General features: G+C 41.4%; 2 protein-coding genes across 4 annotated transcripts in view; both read left to right on the top strand.

Annotated features, from left to right (window-relative positions):
• Positions 1-5,008, top strand: part of zdhhc11 (zDHHC palmitoyltransferase 11) — a 7,908-nt gene extending 2,900 nt beyond the window's left edge. The window contains exons 4-11 of the mRNA XM_058085211.2: positions 1,058-1,159; positions 1,222-1,346; positions 1,453-1,608; positions 3,024-3,142; positions 3,215-3,264; positions 3,356-3,422; positions 3,490-3,565; positions 4,258-5,008. Of these exons, the coding sequence (XP_057941194.2) occupies positions 1,058-1,159; positions 1,222-1,346; positions 1,453-1,608; positions 3,024-3,142; positions 3,215-3,264; positions 3,356-3,422; positions 3,490-3,565; positions 4,258-4,400 (838 nt within the window). The 3' untranslated portion in view covers positions 4,401-5,008. The remainder of the gene's footprint in view (positions 1-1,057; positions 1,160-1,221; positions 1,347-1,452; positions 1,609-3,023; positions 3,143-3,214; positions 3,265-3,355; positions 3,423-3,489; positions 3,566-4,257) is intronic.
• Positions 5,009-6,529: 1,521 nt separating this feature from the next.
• On the top strand, positions 6,530-21,140 carry tppp (tubulin polymerization promoting protein). 3 transcript variants are annotated; one of them, XM_058085237.2, is made up of 5 exons: positions 6,530-6,658; positions 13,834-13,917; positions 14,817-15,152; positions 18,352-18,505; positions 18,576-21,140. In XM_058085237.2, the coding sequence occupies exons 2-5, from the start codon at positions 13,904-13,906 to the stop codon at positions 18,786-18,788; spliced, it is 717 nt and encodes a 238-aa protein (XP_057941220.2). In that variant the 5' UTR covers positions 6,530-6,658; positions 13,834-13,903; the 3' UTR covers positions 18,789-21,140. The 3 variants fall into 3 exon arrangements, with proteins under 3 accessions (XP_057941220.2, XP_057941222.2, XP_057941219.2); XM_058085239.2 differs by having other exon boundaries at positions 6,535-6,636; XM_058085236.2 differs by lacking the exon at positions 6,530-6,658 and adding an exon at positions 12,454-12,593.
• The last annotated feature ends 137 nt before the right edge of the window (positions 21,141-21,277 follow it).

Raw genomic sequence — 21,277 nt, forward strand, 5'->3', positions numbered from 1 at the left:
TATAGGCACTGTCCAAGAAAAAGCGTGTTTCTCCAAATTTTGTGAGTTTTTTTTTTATGTTCAAAAAAATTTTTCCCCTCATAATTTGTATTAAAAAAACCCATATAACAATATTTGGAAACATGCTATTTTGGGGGCATGGAAACATTTAATAATTCAATTATATGTAATAAGTTAGGTAATTTGCTAATCCTATAGGCATTGTCCAAGAAAAAGTGTGTTTCTCCAAATCTTGTGAGGTTTTTTTTTTTATGTTAAAAAAAAAATTCCCTCATAATTTGTATTTTTAAAAAAAACTCATAACAATATTTGGAAACATGCTATTTTGGGGGCATGGAAACATCATTTAATAATTCAGTTATAGGTAATAAGTTAGGTAATTTGCTAATGCTATCGGCACTGTCCAAGAAAAAGCGTGTTTCTCCAAATTTTGTGAGGTTTTTTTTATGTTAAAAAATTTTTTTCCCTCATAATTTGTATTAAAAAAATCCACATAATATTTGGAAACATGCTATTTTGGGGGGAATTGAAACATCATTTAATAATTCAATTATATGTAATAAGTTAGGTAATTTGCTAATGCTATAGGCACTGTCCAAGAAAAAGTGTGTTTCTCCAAATCTTGCGAGTTTTTTTTAATGTTAAAAAAATAATAATTTCCCCTCATAATTTGTATTAAAAAACCTACTTAAAAACCTATGTTGCTAGGTTTTTTTTTAAGAGGGCCTCATAATCAAAATGGGTGTCCCAATGACGTGCATTGTTAGCTAGCTCATATTAACTTTTCTATATTAACAGCCACAACAAAAATTCTGCTAAATGTATAGCTGCTAAAATGTATGAAATAAAATAAAATTTAAAAATAAATTCCCTTGCAATCCACCAATTTCTTCATTACTGATGTCCTGTTTTTTTAATTGTAATTTTTATTTTTGGGGGGTATTAGTACAAAGAATAACAATTATTTTAAATAGATGTCATTTGAGTACAGTTCTATTTCATGATTGGTTAAATTAATTTGTGTCTTAAACTTGACCCAAATCTTTCCTTTCGACAGTGGCCCCAGAGTGAAACACTGCAGCGTTTGCAATAAGTGTGTGGCTGATTTTGATCACCATTGTAAATGGCTGAATAACTGTGTGGGTGGCAGAAACTACAGGTAAGACATCATTTTGTGAGGCACTATGAATAAAACGACAAGTTGACCTGTATTGTCATCAGGTGCTTCTTCATAGCGGTGTCCTCCGCAACGGTCGGCGTGGCGTTGCTCTTCGCTGTCGTCTTGTTCATATTCATCCAACACTACCTAGATCCGAGCATCCTACGGACAGCACCACAATTCCACGGTGAGTCATCTTAATAGTGGACAGAGGGCACACAAACGGCTCAGATTCTTTGTTGTGATAATTTCATCATTCACATGCACGTGTGTGTTTGTGTGCCTTCCTGCAGGTGTGCTGGGAAATGAGACCTGGCTGGTGTTTTTACCATCAGCCTCCATAAAGACCAGTTCGGCCGGTCTCCTCATAGTGGCCTTCGCGACGGTCATGCTAAGCCTCACGTGCCTTCTACTACTGTGTCATCTTCTCTGTTTTCATTTCTACCTCTGTGAGTCGTTCAAATCAGGAGAGGGCCAGCATACTGAGAGTTATTTTGTATCAAATACACTAATGCAAATCTGCTATTTATTTCTATAAGCCGTTATTAGTGAAGTGAATGTGATGTGTTTTTAATATTATTGTGTTTTACAGCTTACTTGTGGATTTACAGAAACCTAACATGAGCCGCTAAAGACTTTTAATAATAATAATAATGCATTTTATTTGTATGCCGTTTTTCAAAATACTCAAAGACTCTTTACAGAAAAAAATGGAGTTGAATAAGTAATAAGTAGGTAAGTAAACAGAGTGTAAGATACATTAATTTGTTTATACACAGCTAAAACATGGGTAAAAGCGGGGCACGGTATAAAAAGTTAGACATTAAAAACAGATTTTAGTGGAATTATACAGTATACACATAGCACAAAACATTCAACCAGGATTTGCTAACTTCCTTAGCATTAGCTTGGAAAGAATATATTAAGGCAAGCTGCTAATGATTTCTGTAAAAGGGAAATTAACATGTCGCTTTTTCCAGCATATTACAATATTGCTGTGTTAAAACTTACCTACGGAATTAGAGAAGTAGAATACCAACAGCTAATTGTGTTTTTTGAAGCTAGTATGCCATCTTCTCCAAGTAAAAAGCATCCAACAAGGTAATTATTGTGAATAAGCTAACTTCCTTAGCATTAGCTTGGAAAGATAGCATGATTGCTAAGCTGCCAATGCTTTCATAAAAACTGACATTTATGACACAGGGTGGAACAAATGTTATATATTGTTATATTTTAATACTTAGAATAATACTAGCTGGTAATACACATACATAACACGCTAGCTTGTTCAGTTATAAAGGATTCAACAAGCTAGCTAGCTAGCATGTTTGTCACACTCCAAATCAGTAGGGGGCAGCATATTTAAAGTTATATTACCGTAAATAAGCTAACTTCCTTAGCATTAGCTTGGAACGATAGTATGATCGCTAAACTGCCAATGCTTTCATAAAAACGGATATTTATGACACAGGGTGGAATAAATGTTATATATTGTTAGATTTTAATACTCAGAATAATACTAGCTGGTAATACACATACATAACACGCTAGCTTGTTCAGTTATAAATGATTCAACAAGCTAGCTAGAGCTAGCTTGGATTACCTTCTCTGGTAGAGATGAATGCTAAGATTCCAATTATTTCTGTGTGATTATATTTATGACAGCATGGAATTATTGTTTTTTTCAACACATTTCAATATTTGTTAATACTAGTGGAATTATACAATTATATCGAACAGCTAATGGGCTTTTGGTAAAATGACTGCCTTTTGAGAAACACTTGTGGTATTACAACATAATAAATAGCGTTGTGGCTTGTTAAGGTGAAAAATAATGGTTAATAATAATTTATTTTTATTACAGGTTGTAAAGGCTTAAGCACGTTTGATTACATAAAGCTGCAGCGCCAAAAAGAAGCCAGAAGCCGTGAGATCGAAGTGGAAAATCCGCATGGCGTACAAATAAACAACAATAGCCCACATGTGAGAACGACGTCATTTATTCCGTGTTATCTTTTTATTTTATTTTTTTTAATTGTGTTTTCTATGTTAAAGAATCCAAGTAGCTCTACTGACTGTGAGCCAGGTTTAACTCATGGTTCAAGGTAAGTCCTGTATTTATGCTAATATAAAGTACTAGGGTATACATGGTGGCAAGTATTACTATGAATGAATGGTGCACGTGTGTTTCATTAGTACCTGCAGGTCTGATGACGATAAAGGACCACTTAGCAGCCGACTATCGGAGCCCATCTGCACGGAGGTAAGAACATGACTTTCAGTACAGGAATTAATCTCACCAATCTGTGATTAATTTTATTTTGATCTAGGTGGATAACTTCAGGAAAACACCAAAAAAGGGAACCGGTTTCCATCACGAAACACGGAATCCTGCAGAGAAATCAAGTGAGTACAAGTATTGCTGATACATTTTTTTATACTTTGCACACATTTTGACTTGAATACGCACTTTGTTGCATTTCACCGGTTTCAGTTCAGTTTCTGAAACCTGTGCAAATTGCTAACTCGCAAACTAGAGAGCTAGCGACCTAAACGGTAGCCTTCAAGTTATTTCCTTTAAACTTAAATAGCCAAAAACTTACCACTTCCACACGGATAGGGAGGATAACAGTTATTTAACCTTTAACATGAACATGAATCAAACGTAATAATTTTTTTCTGGGTACATGATACCATACAGCATCCATATATCAAACTTGTGCGGGCCGCACTAACATTAAACTTTCATATCAAGGCGGGGGCCTCAAACTAGTGTCCTGCGGGCCACATTTGGCCCGCGGGCCGTATGTTTGAGACCCCTGTTTAAAACTCTTCTTACGTTTTTTTATCTTTTTAGTCCTATTTCATGCTTTTAGTCTTTAGCTTTAATCACTTTGTGTTGCATGTCCTTACAGGAAAAGTTCTCTACAAATAAAGTTGATTTGATTTCTTTAACAATGTATTTTTTTTATATACTATGTGTGGCTGTGATTGACAGGCCGCAACCTAAAGTGCCAATATTCTATCCATTTTATTTTATTCTATACCATTGCCAATATAATTATGACTAATTTTGTCTTCTATTGTTTTAAAAAAAGGAGAAAGAGAGCTGACTACTATCAGAAGCTGGAAGCCTGACGGCGGAGAAGACATTCAAAGTGACAGCGTGAAGTCGGTGGACAGCATACCGGAGGTGCAGGACCCTCTCGGAAGTTCAGTGATGACTCGGGATGCTACGTAGCAGTCGGCGCTAGGATGCACCAGGATAGGTTCATGTTCTCAGGGGACTATCGTGAGTCACCGTGGAGCCTTTGGTGATAATCATCACCGGTTTGATACCAGCTATGAAGCCATTTTTCATATTTATCTTGTATTGTGTGACTTCAAAGTCAAAGCTTCTGTTCCACTAACATTAGCCAAGTTTTTTTTTGGCATCTGGAGATCTTTTATTTATTTTTCAAAGAAAAATCCATGTACGGGGGTGGTGAGACGTAAATCATTTGATCTGCTAGCCGAGGCAACAACCTTGTATGGTAAAACATCCATCCTCTTCAGAAGATACTCTGATGTGAGAACATCACTTACTTATTTGTATGACTGTCCTATCATTTCAGTGTAAAGATTAATACCGTATTGGATGTCTCTTCATTATTTTCAGCTGCTTGAACCTATGGGACTGACTCCTAACTTTAAAAGGGCATTCAATTGAATGTATATTTAGGGAACCAAACACCCCCTCACCCCAAGACTACGATGAAAGTTGAAAAAACGCAAAAAGTTATCCATAAAATATTACTATTACTACTACTTCTCATTGATCTGTAACAGTGCACAGAATCCATGACCCACCTCTTGCATTCAAAGACCTTCAAAGATCCTTAATGGTGGTTGGTGCCTGATCTTTTGTTCACTTTCACTCCCATGATGATGACTTTCCTTTTCTTTGGCGCACTGACACAATGACTAATAATTTGGCTAATAAAGTTAGCTAATAAAACCTACACATCATTCCAAACGTCAGTAGCGAACCAACACATCTGTTATTTCAGTCTCAAGGCACCCATACAGCATATGCTTTGAACCGAGCAAGGAATTAGCACCATCTGGTGGCCAAAAATGAAACATACGCTAGAAACTGATACTGAAATCTTAACGTAGAGGACTGTATTCATTCATTCATTTTCTACCGCTTATCCTCTTAACATAGAGGATTGTATTCATTCATTCATTTTCTACCGCTTATCCTCACTAGAGTCGCGGAGGGTGCTGGAGCCTATCCCAGCTGTCTTAGTGGCAAGAGGCGGGGTACACCCTGGACTGGTGGCCAGCCAATCACAGGGCACATATAGACAAACAACCATTCACACTCACATTCATACCTATGGACAATTTGGAGTCGCTAATTAACCTAGCATGTTTTTGGAATGTGGGAGGAAACCGGAATACCCGGAGAAAACCGACGCATGCACGGGGAGAACATGCAAACTCCACACAGAGATGGCCGAGTGTGGTGGGATTGAACCCTGGTCTCCTAGCTGTGAGGTCTGCGCGCTAACCACTTGACCGCCGTGCAACTTGGACTGTATTCATGTATGTCAAAAAATGTGTTTTCAAAGGAGGTTTTTTTTTTTTGTCACATGAAACAAATGTGACAGCTAGGAGACCCAGGTTCAATTCCAGGTTAATTGGTTAATTGGCGACTCCAAATTGTCCATAGGTATGAATGTGAGTGTGAATGGTTGTTTGTCTATATGTGCCCTGTGATTGGCTGGCTGGCCACCAGTCCAGGGTAGAAGACAGCTGGGATAGGCTCCAGCACCCCCGCGACCCTTGTGAGGATAAGCGGTAGAAAATGAATGAATGATTGTAAATTGTTGATCACATGGTTAAGTTATAGTAAACCTCACTCAACGCTGGAGCCTATCCCAGCTGTCTTCGGGCGAGAGGCGGGGTACACCCTGGACTGGTCGCCAGGGCAATTTTTTTGACATTTTTCCACATTTATCGTTTTCCTCATATAAGGGATCGCCATTATGTTATGATGGTGCCTCTGCAAGGGGCTGAAGGTTACATAATGTCCATCCATCCATGCCCAGCCATTAGGCTCACATTGGTTGTGTAACACCCTTAAAGAGAATAAAGTTCAAAGGTCATTCAGTGTGCCACATTCATCACTTATTAAGTGGTGACAATCAATACAATAACATATTGATCCTGAGTGACTAACAACCATGAGAACCCCCAAAAGCAAATCAGCAGAAAGATGCTCTGGTGTGCTTGTTTTGTTCCAACATCTCCACCAAGCGGGAGGAAAGCAGCTCCTTGGCGGGGAGAGGGCAGCCAATCAGCGGGCTGCTCTCTCTCCAGCATCCCGGGGGGGGAGAACCGAGCCATCATCGCTAGGTTGGAACGCAGGCAGCGGAGAGGAGTGACGCACCGAGGCGCTTCTCAACTATGATTTTAAACTAACAACAAAGGTGGGGGATATTACGTCACCAGGTGATTCATTTATTAATTTCATTTTTAAACGTGGCCGTGCGTGTTGTTGTTGTTATGATGTTAAAAAGCAGAAGCGGTTTGCTGGTGGCTTCCTTCTGCAAGATACCTCATTCGGGAAGGTGCGCTTATTTGTACGTGAATGCTTATGCTTCCTATCTCCTTCAACGTTTCTTCTATTTAAAATTATACAATAATTTTCACGTTTTACGGTTTTATTAATCCCGTATTCATGTAATATGGCATTTATATCTTTATGTAACGACACTTGTCTCCAGCTGCAGCAGCCATGTCCGTGTAACATCAACAACACGAGTGTCTTCTGTTTATCTTCCAAAAGCACAACCCCCCTTACGAGCGCTGATTGGCCACATAAAGTGATTGACACCTCGATTAGCCTATGGGTGCGGTCTCTGTGCCAAGCTGTTGCGTTGTATGTAAGCAGTTACATAATTATTGCACAGAAGACAGGATGTATGTCCTCGATAAACAGCCTTTTTGAGGAAACATATTAAATATGGTATTTTATATTTATATATATAGCTGTAACAGATATGAGTGTGCTAAAAAAAGAGATGTTGACGTGTCCCCCCCATAGGTTGAATTAGACATGCATGGGAGGAAGACAGTCATTGGCCCAGATTTCATTAAGCTATTCTTAGCGCCTTTGGCTAATGTCACAAACACTTTAACTCACACTGTAAATCCAAATATTATACATTAACATGGGGATGAAAATAAGGTCATGGATGAAGAAAATGGGTATTGTTGTTCACCGAGGTTTCACAAACGGGTTATAAGAGCACAGGATATAATATCATGGTAATATAATTAATCCATGGTTAGCATGGACGTTAGCATGGAACTGCTAATGGTTAGCATGGAACTGTTGTAATGTTTGAACATTCATTCATTCATTTTCTACCGCTTTTTCCTCACGAGGAACAAAGTTAGCATGTTAGCAAGTTAGCATGGAACTGCTAACGGTTAGCATGGAACTGTTGTAATGTTTGAACATTAATTCATTCATTTTCTACCGCTTTTTCCTCACGAGAAAAAAAGTTAGCAAGTTGCAAGTTAGCATGGAACTGCTAACAGTTCGCAAGGAACTGTTGTAATGTTTGAACATTCATTCATTCATTTTCTACCGCTTTTTCCTCACAAGGAAAAAAGTTAGCAAGTTGCAAGTTAGCAAGTTAGCATGGTACTGCTAACAGTTAGCATGGAACATTCATTCATTCATTTTCTATCGCTTTTTCCTCATGAGGAAAAAAGTTAGCATGTTAGCAAGTTGCAAGTTAGCATGGAACTGTTGTAATGTTTGAACATTCATTCATTCATTTCTACCGCTTTTTCCTCGCGAGGGTCGCGGGGGGTGCTGGAGCCTATCCCAGCTGTCTTCAGGCAAGAGGCGGGGTCGCCAGCCAATCACAGGGCACATATAGACAAACAACCATTCACACTCACATTCATACCTATGGACAATTTGGAGTCGCTAATTAACCTAGCATGTTTTTGGAATGTGGGAGGAAACCGGAGTAACCGGAGAAAACCCACGCATGCACGGGGAGAACGTGCAAACTCCACACAAAGATGGCAGAGGGTGGAATTGAACCCTCCTCGCTGTGAGGTCTGTGCGCTAACCACTCGACTGCCGTGCCGCCTGTTTAAACATTGTTAACTAAATTGTAGAAATTCTACATTTGATCAAAGTTACTTCATATTTGTTAGCTCAAAACACCTACAATTGGCTAGCGACCAGTACAGGTGTCTACCCCGCCTCTCGCCCAGTCAGCTGGGATAGGCTCCAGCATACTCTTGCGGCCCTAATGAGGATAAACTGCATAAAAATGGATGTATGGATACTTCAAAACCTAGATGTCAAAGTCGTCTGCACCCTGAATTACAGAGTTGTTCTATTTACGCTCGTTACATTTGGCTGAGCTAGCGTTACATATGTAATTTTTGGGGACTTTACACTTTTTTGGGGGGGTCTCATTCAGGGTTATTTAACTTTTCAGGTTCCACTGTAATGTAAAAAAAAAACAATATTATTGAGAATTGCCGCATGCGAACCGTGGCGGCGTCATGCTTTCTTAGCATCGTCTTCTCCTTCCTCAATTTGGATCACTGCTACTGCCAACAATAACCGCCACGGCTCGCAGGAAGCATCTTGTTACTCTGCTGCTCAGTGCACGCCAACGTGTGATTCACAGAGCAGACTGACTGATGGGAGAGTGAACGGTGTTGCGGTGACCTGAGACGTGCTACGGTACACTTGGAACGCTCAATGCCGGTGCTTGAGTGCGTTCAATGATAAACAGCAGCACCAGAACCAATGTTGTACCAGCAGCATAGAGCAAACTGCTCAATTATGTTTAATTCATTCATTTTCTACCGCTTTTCCTCACCAGGGTCGCGGGGGGTGCTGTTCCAATGCTAACAGTTAGCATGGAACTGTTGTAATGTTTGACCATTCATTCATTCATTTTCTACCGCTTTTTTTCTCCCGAGGAAAAAAGTTAGCATGTTAGCAAGTTGCAAGTTAGCAAGTGAGCATGGAACTGCTAACGGTTAGCATGGGACTGTTGTAATGTTTGAACATTCATTCTTTCATTTTCTACCGCTTTTTCCTCACGAGGAAAAAAGTTAGCATGTTAGCAAGTTAGCATGGAACTGCTAACGGTTAGCATGGAACTGTTGTAATGTTTGACCATTCATTCATTCATTTTCTACCGCTTTTTTTCTCCCGAGGAAAAAAGTTAGCATGTTAGCAAGTTGCAAGTTAGCAAGTGAGCATGGAACTGCTAACGGTTAGCATGGAACTGTTGTAATATTTGAACATTCATTCATTTTCTACCGCTTTTTCCTCAAGAGGAAAAAAGTTAGCATGTTAGCAAGTTAGCATGGAACTGCTAACGGTTAGCATGGAACTGTTGTAATGTTTGAACATCCATTCATTAATTTTTTTACCGCTTTTTCCTCACGAGGAAAAAAGTTAGCATGTTAGCAAGTTAGCATGAAACTGCTAACGGTTAGCATGGAACTGTTGTAATGTTTGACCATTCATTCATTCATTCACTACCGCATTTTTTCTCACAAGGAAAAAAGTTAGCATGTTAGCAAGTTGCAAGTGAGCATGGAACTGCTAACGGCTAGCATGGAACTGTTGTAATATTTGAACATTCATTCATTCATTCATTCATTTTCTACCGCTTTTTCCTCAAGAGGAAAAAAGTTAGCATGTTAGCAAGTTAGCATGGAACTGTTGTAATGTTTGAACATTCATTCATTCATTTTCTACTGCTTTTTCCTCATGAGGGCCGCGGAGGGGTGCTGGAGCCTATCCCAGCTTATAGGTCAGCAAAGTAGTATATTAACTCAGTATAGAAGTCGGCAAATATTATGTACTGTAACCTTTATCTAGTTTTGCGCCAAAACAGACAATAACAAACAAACAAAATCATACCCACTTATCCACTTCGGTGAATATTTTTCTTTGTTTACTTTAAACCGTGAGAAGTACGGAACAGGAAGGAATGATTTACCCACAGAGGAGTGTATGGGGACGGGGGGCAGGGTCTAACTGTAACAGTAACGGTCACAATTTATGATTGACTGGTTCCAGTCTAGAACCGCTTCCCAGCAGATATATAGGTCTAGATAGAACCCAGATGGGCTTCACCGTGATGCTATGACAGTCACGCAGCCTCAACACTTTCCTCCTCTCTCCCCGTCAACGATGTCATCATTATGTGTCGCGCCATCTGCCAAACATTTCCTTGGGCCGATCGTAGCTCGCACACGTCGTCTACTGGCTGATCTTCTCTCTCCTGAGCAATGAATAGAATGTTTTCCAGCCGTGACGCCGTATTGTCTCTCTGAATAGCTGCACCTCAAAATTGGGTCAACTTATGGTTGGAGCATTCATGTGTGCAAGCGTGCGTGTTGCCAGAAGGCGAGTGGATGTAAGCGTGTTGTCATCATCTACTCACAGATTTTTTTCTTCTGTAGAGCCGCCCTTAACCAAAGGCAGCAGAAGAAATAAATCGGACCCAAAATGAATCTTGTACTCGCATTAAAACTGTATTAACTAATATTTGACCGTTCTGTACTAACGGAGTCTTCTGGACATTAGCAGTGTGTCGGTCATGAACGAACGGGTCAAAAGAACTAGTTCTTTTTTGTGAACGGAATGAACACCGCCCCTAAAATACCAATTCAGTCCGTTCGGTTGCAAATCCGTTTTTTTTGATTGGTTAGAGAGTCAGTTCAGTCTTCTCCTATCGTCGCGCCTCGCTCTGTGGGTGGGTGGGGCTAGCTGACTGAAGGACCGAGACCGAAAGACTGACCGACACTGTCGGTGACCTTGTTCATTCCGTTCACAAAAATAACTAGTTCTTTTGACCCGTTTGTTCATGACTGACACACTACTAGTCATCACGTGTTGTTGCGCAGTTGAGTCGGAACGAACGTGAACATGATTGAACGGACTGACTCGACATGGCTGACCGGGTCTATGCACAAGGGGACATCACAGGATAACGACCAATTGACCGAAATCAACAAAATGAATGAAATGAACGGATCTTTTTACTGAAATGAACGGTTTTGCTCACCACGACTTGGGTCACTTCTAGGGTTTCTAATAGGGATGATGGCTAAGGATTTGGGTTCAAGTCGAGGTAAGGTAAACCCCTAACGGTTAGGGGTTGGCAACCTAACCTAAGCGAACCTAACCATTGTTAGGTACTTCAGATAGACCTCGTTCTTTCCAGTCAGAAAGACCGAGACAGAGAGATTGACTCGGTCCGAGGGGCCGATACGCTCGGATCCGGAGGGCTGTCATAATACTTCAGATTTCAAGGTACGTCATCGCGTGTTTTTGCGCTGTTGAGTCGGAACGAGCGTGAACATGAGTGAACGGACTCGACTCGACACGGCTGACCGGGGGAGATCACAGGATAACAACCAATTGATCGAAATGAACGGATCTTTTCACTGAATGAACCGGTTCACTGAAATGAACGGTTTTGCCCACCATTACTTGGGTCACTTTTGGGGTTTCTATTACGGATGATGGTTAAGGATTTGGGTTCGAGTCGAGGTAGGGGTAACAGTTAGGGGTTGGCAACCTAACCGGTCCGAGGGGCCGATACGCTCAGATCCGGAGGGCTGTCATAATACTTCAGATTTCAAGGTACGTCATTATGACTGATTCCATCATTTTTGGCGATGGTGGTATTTGAATTACTGAATTATTGTTTGTCTACATACTCATAATTGTCAAATGATACAGATTTTAGGTGTGAAGTATGCTAGAGCTTGGAACAGATTGTGGAGTTTGAGCGTGCCCTAAGTGCCATATTTATTTAATGGGAGAGCACTTTAGAAAGCATACAGGAAACGCAATTAAACTATTTTTGTATTTGTTTGTTTATGAAGGTCTGAATTGTTTATGCATTCTTTGGAAATTGTGAAATTTCTGGTGCCTTGGGAACTCTTGGCCCGAGTCCTGGATGACAAAAGTGTCTGCAGTCAGTAGTGATAGTCAACGATGTCGCCATGTCTGAATAAACGTGCACGGGTCGCAGAGAGAGGGGCCACTCCAATTAAGACAATGGCCTCCCAGTGTTTGCGTCTCTGAAAGCCCCATCATTCAGACATTTAGAATATCTTCTTCTATGCTGTGTCACTCTTGGCTTTTGTACGCGTTAAGTAAGCAAGGTCGCATTCTTAGTGTTGGCACTAAGACTGGGATTTACAAGGTATCTATATAAGGTCGGGAGGGGGGGGGGTTACTGAATGGTGTCATGGACCACGTGGACATAAGAGATTCACACGGTTGGAGCTGGCGTGTAACTTTGTTGGCTTTTTATCTGTCATGGCAACACATGCTGTGTAAGGATGCTGCGTTAATGATGGGAACAGCTGAAAGGTGAGCATCGGATTCGGGTTCGAGGTACTTGGTAGTATCATTTTATGCTTACTACTGCATGGATTATTAAAGCAAAGTTGAGGTGCTGCTAATCAGTGCATAGGGATGCAAATAGGAGGGCAATATTGTAAATTACCGTATTTCCCGGACTATAAGTCGCACTTTTTATTCATAGGTTGGCTGTTCCTGCGACTTATACTCCAGAGCGACTTATAAATGAAAAAAGTGTTTATGTTACATAAACACTGGACACCTTTTCTGTTCATGTTTATTTTTTGTGTAGCTAATAACTATTGTGTTAGCATATCTTACACCTATTCAGCCTGTTCTCTATTCTTTTATGTTCTCTATTCTTTTATTATTATTAGAACTTGCCTTCCAAGATGATGTAATGTCTGTTTTGGTCAAGTAGTTTGGAAAATAAATTATCCGCAAAAAATGCGACTTATACACCGGAGTGACTTATGTATGTTTTTTTTCTACCTAATTATGCATTTTTGACCTTGTGCGACTTATACTCTGGAGCGACTTATGTATGTTTTTTTCTACCTAATTATGCATTTTTGGCCTTATGCGACTTATACTCCAGTGCGACTTATGTATGTTTTTTTCTACCTAATTGTGCATTTTTGTCCTTGTGCGACTTATACTCCGGAGCGACTTATGTATGTTTTTTTCTACCTAATTGTGCATTTTTGGCCTTGTGCGACTTATACTCCAGTGCGACTTATACTCCGGAGCGACTTATGTATGTTTTTTTCTACCTAATTGTGCATTTTTGGCCTTGTGCGACTTATACTCCAGTGCGACTTATGTATGTTTTTTTCTACTTAATTATGCATTTTTGGCCTTGTGCGACTTATACTCCAGTGCGACTTATGTATGTTTTTTTCTACTTAATTATGTATTTTTGGCCTTGTGCGACTTATACTCCGGAGCGACTTATGTATGTTTTTTTTCTACCTAATTATGCATTTTTGGTCTTGTGCGACTTATACTCCAGTGCGACTTATGTATGTTTTTTTCTACCCAATTATGCATTTTTGGCCTTGTGCGACTTATACTCCGGAGAGACTTATGTATGTTTTTCTTAGAATTAGGAAAATTGCATTTTTCTGACATTCACTTTGTTGCATCATTTCCAACTAAATGTTCATTCACCCCCCCCCCCAAAAAAGGCTCCTATGTAACGGCACATCATCTCACAGTATCCACCTCCACCTTCTCATCTTTTCCACAGCACAAAGAGACAGAAACACAAGTCAGCAAATCCAAGCACTGCACAGAAGGAGCCTAATTCCCGCACAAGCATGGCAGACCAGAAGTAAGTTTTGAGGAGTGTCGCCACACAATCCCCGCTTGTTGAAAAACACACAATTCCTCCACCCCCATTCGGTTCTCATGGTTTGTTTTCAACAGCACACAAACACGACTAGGAAATAGTAACAGGCACTGTCGCTCACAAAAGTGACTACACCCCTCACTGGCGCTAGTTATGTTGAATGAACCGCAGCTCACCGATGCCGGCAGCACTCGGGTCAGCTGTAGTCCATGATGCCACCACTATCATGCGTGACTGTAGGCAAGTGTTTCGTGGTTCAATACGTCCTATTGCATATTTAAGCACATTTTGCCTAAATTGAGGATTTCCAAGCATAAAAATGGCTGAATTAATTAAAATACGGGTTGCACAGCGGATGAGTGGTTAGCGCGCAGGCCTCAACCGAGTTCGATTCCACCCTTGACCATCTCTGTGTGGAGTTTGTGGAGTTCTCCCCGTGCATAGGTGGGTTTTCTCGGGGTACTCCGGTTTCCTCCCACATTCCAAAAACATTCATTCATTTATTTTCTACCGCTTATCTTCCCGAGGGTTGCAGGGGGTGCTGGAGCTTATCCCTATTTTTGGAATGTGGGAGGAAACCGGAGTACCCGGAGAAAACCCACGCATGCACGGGGAGAACATGCAAACTCCACACAGAGATGGCCGAGAGTGGGATTGAGGTCTGCGCGCTAACCACTCGACCTCCGTGCAGCCTTATTGTGTTCACTTTGTACTTGAACACAACACCGACAACAGCCAGAAAGGCTCCAAAACAGATTACGTTAGTGTTACTAGTCTTTTTTTGGGTCTGTATACGAAAGATAAGTTCCAGTCATGGCATTCAAGATGTTCTTGTCTTCCCTTCATGTCGCACTGAAGCTCAGATGATACTTTCTTCTCAGAGACAGACTAGATGACTTTAAAGTCCAGACAGCCAAGCATCCCAACATCGGCACGGCCCAACTGCGGCCCCATAATGAACACTCTAAAGACAGAGCGTCCAAAAGGCTCTCCTCCGACTCTAACGGGACCAGCGAAGGAGGAATGGGCTCGTCCACGCCGGTGGAGGTGACCGCTTTAGAGGAGTCGTTTCGACGTTTCGCCATCCACGGTGACACACGCGCCACCGGCAAGGACATGCACGGCAAGAACTGGTCCAAGCTCTGCAAGGACTGCGGCGTGATCGACGGCAAGAACGTCACCCTCACCGACGTGGATATCGTCTTCTCCAAAGTCAAGTAAGAATAGCTTCTTCTGTTGTAAACATAAAAGGAGATTCCGAGTGACATCAGAGCAGAACCGGTCGATCCAGGCCAGATTGTGACGCTGATATACTTAGATAAACGGGGGTTCGTCCCAGGACAGAACTGTATTCATAACACTACATGACGAGGGCAGCAACAGCGATGACTTAAGACTTAGTCACTCAGCTCTCATGCATCCCCCAAAGACCACAAACATTGCTTGGGTTGGAACTGCGGCAACATAAACGTGCAGAGAAGCTGTTTTTGTAGCAGTAAAGGCTGGCCCACGGTTGGATTTCCATCTACGGACAGGTTCACATTCATGCTGCTCTGAGTTGAAAGCAAAAACCAGGACAAAGGATCTGGATGTATGATGGCGCCCTCCTGTATTTCCTCAGGCCACAACGGTTCATCCTTTGCTGCTTGACTTAAGTGCACTAGGCTCTAATAATAACCCCCGACCACAATTTTGCCTTATAAACATACATTGTTGTCAAATAACTGATACTTATGCAACATGTAACATTCCTACATTGCAAAAACCTCTTACTATGCAAAATGTAACATTCCTACATAGCAAAAACCTCTAACAATACAACATGTAACATTCCTACATACCAACAACCACTAACTATGCAACATGTAACATTCCTACATAGCAAAAACCACTAACTATGCAACATGTAACATTCCTACATAGCAAAAACCACTAACTAGTCAACATGTAAAATTCCGACATACCAAAACCCACTAACTATTCAACATGTAACATTCCGACATACCAAAAACCACTAACTATGCTACATGTAACATTCCGACATACCAAAAACCACTAACTGTGCAACATGTAACATTCCCACATACCAAAAACCACTAACTATGCAACATGTGACATTCCCACATACCAACAACCACTAACTGTGCAATATGTAACATTCCTACATACCAACAACCACTAACTATGCAACATGTAACATTCCCACATACCAACAACCACTAACTGTGCAACATGTAACATTCCTACATACCAAAACCGACTAGCTATGCAACCTGTAACATTTCTACATAGCAAAAACCACTAACTGTGCAACATGTTACATTGCTACATACCAAAAATCACTAACTGTGCAACATGTAACATTCCTACACCTGGCTTTCCTTGCTAAATGCGTAAACGGACAAGACTATATAAACAATATACAACTATACAAGACTTAAACGTATATTTCACATTTATTGGATAAATTGTCTGTGAGTAGTTTGCATTTTATGGAGAGGCTCGAGCATGTAGTCCAAATGCCTCCCGGACTCCTCTGTGCTGAGGTGTTCAGGGCATGCCTGGGCAGGAAGGTCCTGGGGCAGACCTAGGACACGCTGGAGGGGTCACCTATGTACCAAACCATGATTACAGCTGGTGTCAGCCTTTTCCAATTGAACTGAACTGCCCATTTCCCCATAACAACACTGATGCTTAACGCCGTAGTAGCAAAAAGCCACGTGTCCACGCCAGCCTTGAGGTTAGTACAGTAGCATCTGGGTCAAACGGAGGTGGGAGGATCCAGACTGGGGGAAGGGGCTGGCTCGTATTTATGTACCGTGACTGTCTCCGGGCATGACGACCATTGCATTTCAAAAAACTTAATGAGCCCTGGCTAATCACAGTGTGGCTGAGTGATTCCTGAGGTTAGCTAGCTGTGCCACATTCAGTGTCTGCTTGGAGCCTCATTATCAACTACCGAGGCCTAAGAAAGACTAATTAATCACTGGCACGGCTTTTCTTTTTTCCATGCTGTGGCCATCAGTGATCATGGATTAAACACATTCTTCCATCTGTGTCCTATTCTTATGGATCGTGGTCCCGCGGATGCTTCAAGCGTGTAAAGTAAACAAACAGCAGCGATTTTTCCGATGTGAAATAATGTTCCACTCCCTGTTCAACCTTTGTCCTTCTTCACGGCCATCTCTTTCGATGTTGATATGCTGAATATTTACAGCTTAGCGATCCAATAGGAGCCTGATGAGGTTATATTTATGGTTCACTGACAGAAAAGGCAACTGGAAATCCAATTTCCCATCTGACATTAGACAGCAGTGGAATGATTCCGAGCAATGGAGCGCCCAAATATTCAACGCTGACGGATGGCTTAAACAAAACAGGTCACTGGAGGAGAAAAGTGAATGATAAATCCTACCATCCGTGTTTACTGTGGCGTGTTGCCCGGGGCGACTGCGGTGCTTTATAGGCTGTTGTTTTGGTGATCTATTGCCACAGCGATGAATGTTTGTGTTTGGGTTACTATGCGCTTGTCAGGTGGAAGTGAAATGGGCAAAAAGCCAACGAGACGCCCTCAGATTCGGGAGCATGGGTTCCGGAAGATCTGACTTACTGCCAAGTGTTACATTTGACCACGGAAATGCCGATGGTTGGTTTGGGAAAAACGCCCTTCCTGCTCCTTGATGATCCCATCAACAGACTTTTCAGGGCTCCTCTAATGAGGGCTTCTTCCTCTTTCAGAAAGCTATGCAACATGTAACATTCCTACATACCAAAAATCAGTAACTGTGCAACATGTAACATTCCTACATACCAAAAATCACTAACTGTGCAACATGTAACATTCCGGCATACCAAAAATCACTAACTGTGCAACATGTAACATTCCTACATAACCAAAAATCACTAACTGTGCAACATGTAACATTCCGACATACCAAAAATCACTAACTGTACAACATGTAACATTCCGACATACCAAAAATCACTAACTGCAACATGTAACATTACGACATACCAAAAATCAACAACTGTGCAACATGTAACATTCCTACATACCAAAAATCACCAACTGTGCAACATGTAACATTCCGACATACCAAAAATCACTAACTGTGCAACATGTAACATTCCGACATACCCAAAATCACTAACTGTGCAACATGTAACATTCCGACATAACCAAAAATCACTAACTGTACAACATGTAACATTCCGACATAACAAAAATCACCAACTGTGCAACATGTAACATTCCGACATACCAAAAATCACTAACTGTGCAACATGTAACATTCCGACATACCAAAAACCACTATAGGTTTCATTATGGACTGAGATATGGACTGAGCAGCCAGAACAGAGACATTCATACCGCTTTCCTACATCATGGTTATCATGGGTTACTTCCTCTTTCAGGAAGAAGTCCTGCCGCACCATCACGTTTGACGAGTTCAAGGTCGCGCTGGCAGAGCTGGCCAGGAAGAAGTACAAAGAAAAACCCGGCGAGGACGCCGAGGCTGAGGTCTTCAAGCTGATTGAGGGGAAGGCGCCCGTGATCGCCGGGGTCACGGTGAGTCCTTAAATTAAATCCTCGGCTGACATTTATGGGAGCTGAAACGTCCCGCTAACTCCGTCCGCAGAGAGCCGTGGCGTCGCCGACGGTAAGCCGACTGACGGACACCACAAAGTTCACGGGGTCGCACAAGGAGCGTTTTGACGACACGGGTCGCGGGAAGGGTAAGGCGGGACGAGTGGACGTAGTCGACACTTCGGGATACGTCTCAGGATACAAGCATCAAGGGTCCTACGAAAAGAAGGTCACTAAACCCCCAAATGCCAACAAACCAATGTAATGGAGGAGGGGTGGGGGGATAAACATTAGCTCGACAGCTAGCTAGGATCATTTTCTATTAAAAAAGGGTACGTGAAAAATAAAAACAAACTAGGTCATCTATTCCCCCTCGCCCGATTATGTTGTGTGTGCAAGATGTTTTTTTTTTTTTAAGTTCCTCTCTTTGTGAAGTGTGAGAACTGGAAAACTGTTTACATCTATTTTTTACTAAGTCTTCACCAGCTGGTACATTCCTCTTTGATAGCCAGTTACTGCCAAAAGCTGCGGAGAACACCAATGATGATGATGATGATGAAGCCCTGTTGTTTTGATCGGACCTTAGAATATTTACCAAGCACAATGAACACTGAAAGCCAAGAAAAACAACAAAAATGGGACTTTTTGCACTTTTCCCCGACATTGCCCATATTAAGAAGAAATGCATTTTTAATGAGCCTTCCAGACATTTTGGATAATGTATATTTAATATCTTCTCCTGTGTCTGCTTTTTTCCTGCCACTTGTCAACTGTGTACAAACTCTGCTGTTCGCTCTTCATTTTTTTTTCAATAATACAAAGACTACACCTCTTATCATTTCAGCAACAATACTATAGAAATATAATTTGGATAGTACTAGTCAGTGTACAGTTGGTAAAGCAGTATAGATTTAAAATACATTGTTTATATTCTCGGCTGCACGGTGGTGGAGTGGTTAGCTAGGAGACCCGAGTTCAATTCCGCCCTCGGCCATCTCTGTGTGGAGTTAGCATGTTCTCTCCGGGTACTCCGGTTTCCTCCCACATTCCAAAAACATGCTAGGTTAATTAGCGACTCCAAATTGTCCATAGGTATGAATGTGAGTGTGAATGGTTGTTTGTCTATATGTGCCCTGTGATTGGCTGGCAACCAGTCCAGGGTGTACCCCGCCTCTCGCCTCGAAGACAGCTGGGATAGGCTCCAGCACCCATTGCGACCCTCGTGACGATAAGCAGTAGAGAATGAATGAAGGAATATTTACTATATTGGGTAATATAAGTGTAAAGGTGACTATAGGGGTGCTATTTCATGTCTAGAGGGCTCTAATAATGTTACAAAACAGGACCAGCTAGCTGTGATGAACTGTACATGTTTTCTTTTCTATGCCACTTAACCTCACTAGGGTCAAGGGTAGGCTGGAGCCTATCCCAGCTGTCTTTGGGCGATTATTACCTAAAATTACAGAATTTTAGGTAACTTTAAGGCTGCACGGTGTACGAGTGGTGGAGACCCGGGTTCGAAACCCCAAAGAGAGCTGGGATAGGCTCCAGCACCCATTGCGACCCTCGTGACGATAAGCAGTAGAGAATGAATGAAGGAATATTTACTATATTGGGTAATATAAGTGTAAAGGTGACTATAGGGGTGCTATTTCATGTCTAGAGGGCTCTAATAATGTTACAAAACAGGACCAGCTAGCTGTGATGAACTGTACATGTTTTCTTTTCTATGCCACTTAACCTCACTAGGGTCAAGGGTAGGCTGGAGCCTATCCCAGCTGTCTTTGGGCGATTATTACCTAAAATTCCAGAATTTTAGGTAACTTTAAGGCTGCACGGTGTACGAGTGGTGGAGACCCGGGTTCGAAACCCCAAAGAGAGCTGGGATAGGCTCCAGCAACCCCCGAAGACAGCTGGGATAGGCCCAGCCGCGACCCTCATGAGGAAAAAGTGGTAGAAAATGAATGAATGAATGAACCACAGCTCCCCAGTGGCGGCAGCACTCATGCAGCCAGACTGCTACACAAGTACTGTTACTTGAATTAATATATTGTAATACTAATGTTGCTGAAATGCAAGGGTTGTAGTCACTTTTCGCAGTTTATTTTTGTCATAATCGGCACAGTTGACACAATTTCAACATCACAACGCAACAGCGGGAGAAAGTCCAGTTGTGCAAGATTGTATTTTTTTTTTTTTACACATTTGACTTATTATTTTCCCCTGTCAAATTGACAAACAGTAATGCTAATAATATATATGTGGATAGATTGTGTATAATCTAAAAAACTGTAGCCTGCTTGGTTTGAACTTTGACACTGGCTTCCTGTTCCTTTCCCGTATTGCTGTACCTTGTTGTGCATGTTACGTGTATTAATTAGGTTTGGTTGAGAAGCACAGAACTGGTAGTACAGAGCGTCGAGGAAAGACTACTGGACAGATGTTTTCTTGCTTAGAAATGGAATTATGGATGACATAATGTTATTGCTTTGTATTGTATAGAATATATACAAGGTCGGCTGTTATAGTTGTTATTTCCAGAGAAGTATGGTTCCGTCAGGCGTAGATTTAACCCAAGAAAAGCAGGGAATGCCATTTTTTTTGTTATTATTATTATTATTATTATTAAATACTGTGTGATATGTAAAAGGGAAAAATCCAAGCAGCATACTTTTGTAAACTATTTTTTGCAGTGCATCAAGAGCAAAACTAGCAGCTATCAGTGTCATTATTTTATCTGCAGCTCCCCTGTGC

The sequence above is a fragment of the Doryrhamphus excisus genome, linkage group LG17, assembly GCF_037039965.1.
Source record: "Doryrhamphus excisus strain RoL-2023G ecotype Guam linkage group LG17, RoL_Dexc_Guam_v1.1, whole genome shotgun sequence".
NCBI lineage: Eukaryota > Metazoa > Chordata > Actinopteri > Syngnathiformes > Syngnathidae > Doryrhamphus > Doryrhamphus excisus.